This window comes from Moschus berezovskii, chromosome 15, assembly GCF_049115385.1.
Source record: "Moschus berezovskii isolate FMDL1 chromosome 15, NW_MosBer_1.0, whole genome shotgun sequence".
In the NCBI taxonomy this organism is placed as follows: Eukaryota; Metazoa; Chordata; class Mammalia; order Artiodactyla; family Moschidae; genus Moschus; species Moschus berezovskii.
In genome coordinates, this window is record NC_142474.1 from 15,878,518 (window position 1) to 15,890,764 (window position 12,247).

The 12,247-nt window shown below is 52.9% G+C and overlaps 1 protein-coding gene across 2 annotated transcripts in view; it reads right to left on the reverse strand.

Moving 5' to 3' along the window:
• PPP1R16B (protein phosphatase 1 regulatory subunit 16B) overlaps window positions 1–12,247 on the reverse strand; it is a 110,091-nt gene that overhangs the window by 21,591 nt on the left and 76,253 nt on the right. For both annotated transcript variants that reach the window (XM_055437311.2, XM_055437305.2), the window contains exon 3: window positions 1,831–1,901. In XM_055437311.2, the coding sequence (XP_055293286.1) occupies window positions 1,831–1,901 (71 nt within the window). The remainder of the gene's footprint in view (window positions 1–1,830; window positions 1,902–12,247) is intronic.

Sequence of the window (12,247 nt, forward strand, 5' to 3'; positions counted from 1 at the left end):
GGGCAAGAATAATGGAGTGGGCTGCCATTTCCTTCTCCAGGGGATCTTCCCAACCCAGGGATTGAACCTGGGTCTCCCGCATCGTGGGCAGATTCTTTACCATCTGAGCCACCAGGGAAGTCCCTCCATAATAATAATATCTGATACTTATCCAGTGTCAGATGATGCTTATAGGGTTTATGTATATTTATTTAACCTTCACAACAATCTGGTGACATGGGTACTTGTTATGCCTCCTTCACAGATGAGGAAAATGAGGCAACCTGCCCGAGGTCACACACTAGGCTTTGTGGACGCGTGAAGCCCCACGAGACAGGAAGAGAGGCCAAGAGGACACACAGCGAGCTCCCAAGCTGATGCTGAGAGTGGGGACTTGCCCCCGGGCTTATGGGTAGGGCACTGGCTACCTTTCCCACCCTCAGAGGGAGATGGAGAGGGTCTCGCCAGCCCAGGGTTCCAGAGCCTGGCCCAGGCTGCTTTCAAGTCCACCTGCTCTGAAACCTGGGCCAGAGCACAGGGAGGTTCACTCATTAACTGAGCAGGCACATACTGAGCACCTACTGTATGCCAACATGGTGAGGGACAAAGTGGATACACCAATGAGAAAGAGGCATGATGAGCTCTGCCCTCGTGCAGTGCAGAGCCTTGGGTAACCAGAGACCAACACTAAATGGCTGGAAAGCTTCCCTGATAGCTCAATTGGTAAAGAATCTGCCTGCGGTGCAGGAGACCCCGGTTCGACTCCTGGGTCAAGAAGATCCACTGGAGAAGGGATAGGCTACCCACTCCAGTATTCTTGGGCTTCCCTTGTGGCTCAGCTGGTAGAGAATCTGCCCGCAATGCAGAAGACCTGAGTTTGATCCCTGGGTTGGGATTGGGAAGATGCCCTGGAGAAGGGAACGGCTATCTACTCCAGTATTCTGGCCTGGAGAATTAAGAGTCTGACCCTTTCACTTTCACTGGCTGGAATGACAGAGGTGCTCAGAAGAGGGGATGTGGATATAACAGCATGGCTCTCAGACTCTAGCTGTGCACACACCTAAACACCGGGTGACACGCGATGGGGAGCAGACAGTGTGTGCAAGGGACCAAAAAGCCAAGCAGCTGAAGGCCTGGCCACCATGGCCAGCTCGGCAGGGGCACTGGGGTGTTCCTCACCCTTAGTGTTGTGGGAAGACACGGGAGTGCCCTGAGTAACATCAGCAGATGTTGGGTCCGAGCATCCCTGGGGCCACAGCACAGAGGACGGATCAGGGCAGGGATATCTGAATGCTGGGGCCCAGGGAAGGGGCTGCTGCAGCATGAGATGATGACAGACGTCAGCCAGAGCAGCCCCTCCCCAGCCAAGGGGTGGGTCTGGGCCCATCTCACTGCCCTAAAGAGGCTGTGTGTTATGACAGCACACGGTTTCTGGCCAGAGTCCACAGCGGTGTGACCTTAGGCAGGTCCCACAACCTCCCTGTCAATCACTGCTGTCACCAGGGTGGACGGATGATGCCTTGGTGGGTGTGAACAAATGTGCTTCGTACACTGTCAAGCTCCGAACAAACTTGCTTTGTGTGTCAAACCCTTTGCCAGGCAGTGAGGATGCAGCGGACAAAGGCTCCCTGTCCCCGGAGGCAGTGTGTGTGCCACGCACGTGGGCATGGAGCTCTATGGGCGTGTCTGTAACGGACACACTCGTCTCCCCGGCAGACAAGAGCCTTTCAGAAGTGGCAGCTGCGGCTCCCCTCCCCCTCCTCCCTGAGGGTCCTGGGCAGGAAAAAGCAGGGAGATGGGGCACGTGTCCAGGTGGGGAGCAGGCCATCAGGGGCTCCAGCGGGTCCTTACCTGGTGCAGGGCGGTAAGTCCATCTTCGTTGCACAAATCAGGGCTGACCTTATTCTTCAGGAAGTAGCGCACTGCAACAGACGGGAAAGAGGTGACTGTCCTGTCTCACATTCCACGTGCAGGGGTGCGGGGGACCCAGTAAGACCCACTGTCCCCCAGGGCCTGGCACCACAGGCTTATTTACTCCTTACAACCGTCCCTGCTCTATCCTCCCCCACCCGCTCAAACCCTAGGTTGCATCCTGGACCCAAGTGCAAAGGGAAAGACGTGGGGGTCAGCACACACATACGGGTACAACTTCTTTGCATCAACACACTCAAGTCTACACACTCAGAGACTTGGACCACGGCACAGGGAGGCATCAGTGAGCTCATTCATTAAGTCAATACGCACATATTAAGCACCTACTGTATGCCATAATGGGGAAGAGTGGTGAGGTACACCAAGGAGCAAGAGACACGGCCTCTGCCTTTGTGCAGCTCAGTTTGGGAACTGAAAGACCGACATCCAATGAGCAAATCCAGCAGCCCTGCAAGACCCTTCGCAGACCTCCACGCTTTAGGTTACTCATCTCTGGTCAGTCTCCAGCTAGGCCACTCCCACAGGGTGAGGTGGCCCTGAGGCCAGTGGGATGAAGCCCGTGGTTTCCCTTCTGGCCCATCTTACCCTTCCCTGTTCACATGGCTCCAGGGCCAAATGTAGAGCCTGCGCAAGCCTTGTCCCCAGATCCAGCTTCCCAAGGGTGGACCACGCAGCAAGAAAGTGCACCTCTAGGCTGAAGGGGCGACCACAGGATGGCTGTTTGCAGAGCCAATGGAGGAACTTGCCTACACAAGCTGGCTTGTGTGTGTTAGGCCCTCATGATGCTGAGAAAGCCAGGGACAGAGGCCAGGGTCCTGCAAGGGCAGAAGCAGGCCGGCCCTGGCCCCTTGGAGGCCCTCCCACGCCCACCTAGTCTGAAAGTTTGAGTCTCTCAGTTGTGCCCGACTCTTTACAACCCCATGGACAGAGAAGCCTAATGGGCTACGGTCCATGGACCCTATGGACCCTATGAACCCTATGGACCGTAGCCCGCCAGGCTTCTCTGTCCATGGGACTCTCCAGGCAAGAATACTGGAGTGGGTAGCCATTCCCTTCTCCAGGGGGTTCTTCCCGACCCAGGGATCTGGTCTCCCTCACTGCAGGCAGATACTTTTATCATCTGAGACACCACCTAGTCTGGCTCCCTCAAAACACTAGCTGAAGTGAGCATCCCCTAATGCCCACTGGGGGCGGTGTCTCCACGCCACCACCCACATGCTGGGGCAGGGCCACTGTGGTTTCCTAGCCGATTTGCCTCTGCTGTGGGGGGACAAACTCGAGTGAACTGTGAAGGGTAGAGGGCAGGTCATCCATTCTGCACGCTGAATATCCGCTGGGCAACCCCAGAGGGTGCGGGGGAGGGAGATGAGGTTGCTGGAACCTCAATGGGATGGGGGCTGTCTTCATTAGGCTCATATCCAGGAACCACAGGCCCAGAGGCACCCTTGGCCTGAGTGTGACCAGAGGTCCCTGAGAGGGGGTGGCTGAGGTCTCCACCCAACTTCCTGGCAAGAGGTGACATCTCCCACAGACTTGCCCAAGATGCTTTCATCACTGCTGGGGGTCAGGGGGGCAAGGGGCTTATATATGGTTTACACTCAGGTCCCCTGGAGCTGCCCTGTCCACTAGGGAACCACTGGCCACAGCGAGCTCTTGGGGTTTTTCAAATGTTAACTTGTAAAAATTCAAAATTCACTTCCGTCAGTCACTCTGGCCACATTTTAAGGACTCAACAACTACAAAGCAAAAGTGTTAGTTGTTCAGTCGTATCCGACTCTTTCACGACCCCATGGACTGTAGCCTGCCCGGCTCCTCTGTCCGTGGAATTCTCCAGGCAAGACTACTGGAGTAGGTTGCCATTTCCTACTCCAGGGGATCTTCCTGATCCAGGTCTCCCACGTTGCAGGCAGATTCTTTACTGTCTGAACCACCAGGGAAGCCCCCAACAACTACAGGTGGCTGCATATTAGAAAGTGTACAAATAGAACATTTCCTATCTTCACAGAAAGTTTTACTGGACATCGCTGCTCTGGGGCATTACACATGGAAATTAACTGCATCACCAACTGCTCAGACCCTTCTGTGGCTCCGTACTGCTCTGGAAACAAGTGCAAAACCCTGACAATGGTGTAGAAGGTCCACATGATGTATGCCCTGTCTGCAGGCCTCCATCTCGCACAGTTCCATACTGTGGCCTGTGAGAACGGCACCCCCTTAGGGCAGAGGAGTTTGCTCAGCTGTATACAATACTCCCAACCTACCTGCCTCTCCAGTCTCATTTCTTAAACTCCAAACACCTTTCACAGTGGTCTTTTGTCAGCTACAGAGTCACCAAATCTCCTTTGATCCCTGAGCTTTTGCACTGCCTGTTTCCACTACCTGGACAACTCAGTCATCCCTGCATGCATGCATCCATCCTTCTACCCTCACCCATTCGTCCACCCACCCACCATCCATCCACCCACCAGTATCCATTCAGCCATCCACCCACCCATCCACCCACCCATCCACCAGCCATCCACCCACCAGCATCCATGCATCCATCCAGCCATCCACTCACCCATCCACCCACCGGCATCCATTCATCCATCTTCATCCACCCATCCACCAGCCATCCACCCACCTGCATCCATGCATCCATCCACCCACCCATCCACCATCCAGCCATCCACCCACCCACCCACCGGCATCCATCCACTATCTATCCACCCACCCTCATCCATTCATCCATCCAGCCATTCACCCACTCACAGCCATGCATTCCATCTCTAACACACACACACACACCTGTCTTACTCCTCATCCTTTACATCTCAGCTAAAACTTCCCAGATGAAGGCACTCCCCCGTTCTGCACACCCACAGCATCTACGCATCTCGTATACAGCCTGATCACAACCATAATTACATAACTATTTGGGTAATCATGGCGGGCTTTGGGTCTGTCTGCCGTGACCTGGCACTCACTGCTGAGGTCTGGCACACAGTAAATCCTCAACAACCCTTCCAGGACCCTGACTTACTTGGTGGCCTCCTAGCTCAGTCCAAGGACACAGCATATCCATCTCTCAGCACAGCAGACCACCCTGTAGGGCTGACCCGAATGGCTCACGTCTGGAGTATTCAGCGCTGCCCACAGGGACTTCCTACCAGAATGCAAAGTACTGGTCTCAGCCTCAAGGCCATGTTGAGAACACTATGGCAAAGCCACTGATCACTGTGGCCCAGCCTGTCCAAAGGCCACAGGGGTATCCTGGGCCTGACAGCTGGCCTTTGGAAGAGAAGTGAACACAGTGTCCCTGTGCATCACAGAAGGCTCTGGAAGGTTCTGCTCCCATTAGGCCAGGGTTCAAATCCTTTGGGGGTGGCTGGTGAACTAGGCTTCCGGTCCGGGAGACACTCTTTGAGGCAGAAATTAAGCGTCAGCTGCCAAAAGCAGTCTTTGTGTGCAGTAATTATGGGGTGTTCTCTGTGCGATGGGGGAACCTAAGACATATAATTACACCAATGTCGGGCAGTTATTTTCAGCCCAAGAGGTGGGACAAGTCATCTCCGTCTCTAAGGAGCCGTCGATAGTCATGACCCAAGGCCCCCTTCTGTTGGTTCTACTTGTACTTTAGCTGGGAGCCTGGTTCTGGACACAACCCACTGGAGCAAAGACTCCACCATCCAGGACCTAGCAGGCTTTCCTGACTCTGGGGTTCAACAACAAAATGATTCTTCTGGACTGCCCTGGTGGTCCAATGGTTACGAATCTGCCTGCCAATGCAGGGGACGTGGTTTGATTCCCTGGTCCAGGAAAATTCTACACTGCCGCAGGGCAACTAAGCTCATGTGCCACCACTACTGAGTCCATAACTCTAGAGCCCATGCTCTGCAACGAGAAGCCACCACAATGAGAAGCCCGCACACTGCAACTAGAGAGCAGCCCCTGCTCAGCGCAACCAGAGAAAGCCCTCTTGCAGCAGTGAAGACCCAGTGCAGCCAAAAACAAATAAAAATTTTTTAATGTTAAAAAATAATTCCTCTATTCCTCTATCAACTCTGTCTTTTTACTGAGCCCCTCCTATGCACCCGGGTCGATGCAGAACTGCTTTGTTTCATGGGTTCATGTCTAGTCATTCCTCCTATGGAGAAAAGGAGACAGAGGGTCAGGGAAGTACAGCTCACCTCCACACGAGACCAAGTAGAGGAAATCAGACCCAGACTGTTGACCACAAGACTGCTCTTTTCTGCCCCCGGGGCCAGGCATGGCAACCAGCAGTGCTGGAGTATTCAGAGCTGGGCTAAACGCTGGTGTGGGAAGGAAGGGGATGGGAGCATGGACACAGCGACCTCTGCTCTGTAAGCATCAGAGGCCCTTGAATCCCAGGCCAAAGCCTCTTCTTGCAGACAGAGGGGCTCAGAGATCTACAGCCAGGACCACAGAAACACCGCAGCCCCCAAGGGGCATGGAGAGAGACATCTCAAGGGACAAGTTAAACACAAAGTTGCTTCCTCTCACTCCCTATAACTCTCTCCTGGCTCCACATTGCTCTTAGACTAGAGTTCAGGGCTTCCCTGGGGGCTCCGTGGTAAAGAATCTGTCTGCCAATGTAGGACACGCAGTTTCGATTCCTGGTCCAGGAAGATCCCACATGCCATGGAGTGACTAAGCCCATGCACCTCAACTGCTGAGCCTGTGCTCCAGAGCCCAGGAACTGCAACTGCCGAGCCACGCGTTGCAAATACTGAAGCCGGTGTGCCCGAGAGCTCATGCTCCACAACAAGAAAAGCCACAGCGATGAGAAGTCCGCACACCGAAACCAGACAGTAGGCCCTGCTCACCACAACGCAGCAGCAAAGGCCTGGCACAGCCTAAATAAATAAAATCATACATAAAAAGAAGAGAGTTCAGAATTCTTCCTTGGCCTTCACTGGGTCAGCAAACTATGGCCCATAGGCTGTACCTGGCCGGCAGCCTGTTCCGATAAATGAAGATTTCTTGTAACGCATCTGCACTCATTCATTTACATATTGCTTGTGACTGCTTTTACCCTACAACACCAGAGTTGATTCGTTTCAGCAGAGACGTATGGCCTGGACAACCTAAAATATTTACTCTTAATATCTGGCTTTTGACAGAAAAGACTTGCTGACCCTGGTCTTCACGGCCCTGCATGGTACGGTCTCTTGCTATTTTCTTCAGTCTATGGGAATGGCTTGCTCTGAAGCTGTGCAGTGTGCAGCCTACTCAACTGGACCTGCTGCTGCTGCTGCTGCTGTCGCTTCAGTTGTGTCCAACTCTGTGCGACCCCATAGACAGCAGCCCACCAGGCTCCCCTGTCCCTGGGATTCTCCAGGCAAGAACACCGGAGTGGGTTGCCACCTCCTTCTCCAATGTGTGAAAGTGAAAAGTGAAAGTGAATTCGCTCAGTCATGTCCGACTCACAGCCATCCCACGGACTGCAGCCTACCAGGCTCCTCCATCCATGGCATTTTCTAGGCAAGAGTACTGGAGCGGCTTGCCATTGCCTTCTCCGCAACTGGACCTAGCCATCCTATATCCCTAGCTCTCGAGGCTCTTCTCTTGCTCTCTGAGCACCCTGCATAATAGAGGTAGCTGGCCTAGGGGATCTGAGGGGTTGGTGGGGGCTCAGAAAGGACAAAGACAAGAAGGGCATGCGCTCCTCTCTAGCTCGCCCACCACTTCTCCTGGTCACCCAACCCCCGGTCTGCCCCCTGACTCCGCAGACCCCAACAAACACCAGGCTTGCCCATCAGTTTGTCCACATGACCCAAGAGTCCCCATGCATTTGTTCAGTTGTGACTTTGGGCAAGTTATTCCTCTTCTCTGTGCATCAGTGTTCTCATCTGTAAAATGGGGATCACAAGAGCATCTCCTTTGTGGGGATGCCATGAGGCTTAAGTAAGAACCCCTGAGAGCTACTACTATCATTTACATTAAAAACAACAACCACTGAGCTCCTGCTTGGTCCTACTCTGTGCTGGGTGCTGGAAATATAACCGTGAATATCTGGCATTTCTCAAGAGCCCCTGACCTGGTCTTAAAGGACAAGGATCATCTCTCTCCAGGGGGCTCTAAGTATCTGCTCGTTCAAGGACCACAAATAAGGCCACAGCCAATGTGCCCGCCATCCTCCCCCCTCCATACAGGCAAGACCCCACTGAGATGGCAAAGAGGTGGCTCCCGCCCTCCCCTCGTGTATTCCTGCGCTTGGCACCAACCCCATCGCTCCGCCCACACCTCCCTGGCAATCTGGCTGGATATCTGGGCCAAGCAGGGCCATCTGCTCCCCTCTGTCTCCAGCTGTAGCGAGCAAGGCTGAACCGGCCCATCTCGGCAGGAAGCTGGTGGCGGCTGCCTTTGTAGGGAGAAATCACTGCTGACAAGCTTGTGTTTCTTTTGCCACCTGACCCACTCCGCCCCATCGAGCAGACTGCCTGACTTAGGGCTGGTCAGTGACGTGCAACCACAGGTGTGGCTCCTGTCTTGGGTAGTGGGGGACGGCAAGGCAAGAGGTTTCTGCCCACTGGATGGATGGACCTTGGACAATCTACATCTGCCGGGGGTGCCCTGGGGCTGAGCTGCTGCCGCCTGGCCACATGACTTCCACAGTCATGTTCGTGGGACACCCACGCACCAGGCCCTCCTCCCTTTCCATCTCGCTTCCTTTCCTGCCCAGCACCCAGCAACGAAGCCTCATCCTCCCACTGCCTCCGAGGCGCTGCATGATCTAGTTTCTGCCCCTTTCCACCCCCACTTCATCCCACCCGCACCTCCTCCCTGAATCCCTCACCAATTCAGTCACACTGGCTTCTTCCATTTCTTAAAGCAAGACAAAAAAGTGAGCTCCTCAAGGCCTGTACACAGAGTTTTCTGCACCTGGAACCTTCTTTCTTCCCTGACTTGAGCCAGCAAACTCCTCTTCATCCTTCCGATTCCAGCTGAAACGTCACCTCTTCCAAGAGGCCTTCCGAGATCACCCCAATCTCAGTCAAGTTGCCTGAGTTATTCTCTCCCATAGTATCCTGCACGTTTGCATTTCTGCTTTGCAGTAGTACCTACTGCAACCGATACTTGCAGGGTCACTAGTGAGCATACATTAATTATATAGTTATATGTTTAGTTTTAGAATCCCTCCATGAGGGCAGGGATTCCCCACTGACTGGTGTCCCCAGTGTCCAGCATGGAGCCTGGCTCAGAGCAGGGGCCCAAGAAATATCCACTGTAGTGAGAACACCTGAAATCTACTGTCTTAGTAAATTTCTAATACGGAGAACAGCATCGTTATTAGCTATAATCATCATGCTTGCACACTGGAGCTCTAGATGTAGTCATCCTACATAATGGCAACTGTGTACCATCTGGCCAATATCTCCAAAAAAAATGTAACCTATACGAGGAGACTGGAGAAGGAAATGGCCATCCACTCCAGTATTCTTGACAGGAGAATTCCATGGACAGAGAAGCCTGGCTACAGTCCTTGGGGTCACAAGAGTTGGATATGACTTGGCAACTAAAGAGATCGAGGATGGATGTGTTAATTAGCTTAACTATACTAACCATTTTTCTCTATATATATATAAAGATAGATAGATAAATGTCATGTTGTACACAGTAAATATGTACAATTTTTATTAAAATTTTAAACAATCTATCGTGTGAAGGAACAAAGGTAGGAAGGAACGAGAGAAGAGAGGATGGCTCTGGGGGTCCACGGAACTCCTTGTTCCAGCCCCTCATTCCAGGGGCCATGGGACTGTTGGGACACAGTCTCCCACTGGGAACACGCGCACAGTCCCACAGGCACAACACAGAGTGTGACTCGAGGACTGAAAAGCAACAAGCATGGATTTTGCACAGACATGCAACAGCAGATACCCCTCCCTGAGCTCCAGTGGTGGTGCAGCCAGACCTGGCAGCTGACCAGCAGATACCAGACCAGGCCAGGCACCAGCCACCCACTGTGACCCTTCTGCCCCGGATCTCGTCCTCACTCTGTCTACCCTACACATTTGGTGCTCTTTCTAGAATTCAGCCCTGACTGTGCTACAGGCACTATCTTAGGTGCTTTATGTCTATCAGATTCATCAGTCCGCCATTTACATCTGTCAACTCCATAAACCCACTTATACGAGGACCAATGACCTGCTATTATCAATTAACTGCCTGCCATTATCACCCCAGTTTACAGGTGGGAAAACCGAGGCTCAGGCTTGACCTCGTGAAAATGACTTGCCCAAGAGCATGTGTCTAAGAATGGCAGAGTGGGGATTTTAACTCCCGGGTTCTGACTGTCTCCAAAAGCTGCTTAACCATTTTGCTAAAATCATGCCAAACAAGGACCTGGGGAAGGGAAGGTGGGCAGCCAAGAGATATGTAAGATGGATGCAGATATGAGCATGAAGAGAGCCACAGAGCTGACAGAAAGCTAGAGGAAAGGTCAAGATTGTCACCAACAGTTCAGCACTCAGGACATGATAATAAGACGATGATCACTAACGGTCATCCCCGAACCTTCTCTTTAGAGCAGTTTGCAGGTGAGGACTGAGGAGCAAGAGGTTAACACTTAGCCCGAGGTCCCATGGCAGAGGAGTGGGGACTTCGGGGTGGACCCTGAGTGCCACCACTTCCTCGGTTGGTCTTCCTCCTGCATCTCCATTCCTGGCAGACCCTACCCCTCCCTTGATGCGCCCCACCCCAAGCATCCTCAGGGCCTGCCTCCTGCTGCTGCACCCCACCCACTAGGATACACCACCTCCATGGAAAATCATGCCCCCACTGGTCACACTTCTTTTCCTTCCTCATGTCCCAGGTCTGCTTTGCTAAGTCTCATGGGATCCAGCACCCGCAGTCTGGTCAAACCAGACCCTTGGGGCCCCCTTCCCCCTCAGGGTGCTGGCAGGGCTGCAGGGGGCCCAGCGTGCTGCTCTGACCCTGCCTGAAGGGCCAGCACTCTCGGGAATCAGTCTCTTTCCTCTCCTCCCCAGCCAAGGTTGTCCTGGGTCCTCAGCACACTGCGCTTCCCCAGTCGTTCCACTGAGCAACTTCAACCTTTCCGCCCACCACTGCTCCTCCTCAGAGCAGAAAGAGCCAGAAATAGCTGCTTCCAGGGGAGCCCAGGCGCCTTGGGCCGGGGGTGGAGTCAAGTCTAACGGTGGCTTCTGCAGGGGCTGGTGCCTCCCATCCCAGCAGCAGGAAGTTCACCCCAGGGTCCTGGGCCATGACCCAGCCAAGGTGAAGGATGGCCAAGGAAGACCTGGGTTTCCCTCAAAGTCACAGGCCCAGGCCCAGGCCCCAGGATCCAGCCCTTGTTCTTCCCCGGGAAGCCCCGCTCCAGGGCCCCTGTGAGGAGAGGAGGAGGCCGGACGGTAACCAGTGTTGGTGAGGATGTGAGGACATGGAACCCTCGTCCACTGCTGGCGGGAATGTACAACGGGGCAGCTGCTGTGGGAAAACTGGCAGTTTCTCCAAATATAAATATAGGTTTACCATATAACCCAGCGATTCCACTCTTAGCTATAGACCCAAGAGGAATGGACATATATGTCCACATGAAAACTAGTATCTCGATGTTTATTTACATTATTTACAATAGCCCCAAAGTGGAAACAAGCCAAATGTTCATCAGTGGAGAAATGGATCAATAAAATGTGGTACAGTCAAAGCACGGAATATTATGTAGCCACAAAGAGGAACGAAGTGCTGACACAGGCTACACCGTGGGTGTCTCTTGAAAACATCATGCTAAGTGAAAGAGGCCAGTAAAGAAAGATCACATATTGTGTGATTCCATTTATAGGAAGTGTCCAGAATAGGTAAACCCGTAAAGATAGAAAGTAGATTGGTGGTTGTTAGGAGCTAAAGGGAGCAGGGAACGAGGAATGACTGCTTATGAGAACAGGGTGTCCTTTTGATGAAACTTTTCTGGAACTATTAATAGACAGTGGTAATTGTTATACAACCCTGAATGTTATACAACCTTGAATGTGAATGCAATAAAGACCACAAACTGCACACTTCAAAGAGGGAATTTGGAGTATGTGAATGCTACCTCGGTTTGTTTTTTTTTTGGCTGTGCAGGGTCTTCACTGCAACACTTGAGCTTAGTTGCCTTGTGGCATGTGAGATCTTAGTCCTCCCACCAAGAATCAAATCTCCGTGCCCTGCATGGCAAGGCGGATTCTTAAACACTAGCCCACCAGGGAAGTCTCAATATCTCCATTTTAAAAGGAGAGCAAAGGGGTCTATGCTGGCCTGGAGCATCACGCTATAAACTCATTTCCCTACCAGCCTGGGAGTTCTGAGAGGTCAGTACGGCATCTGTCCATTT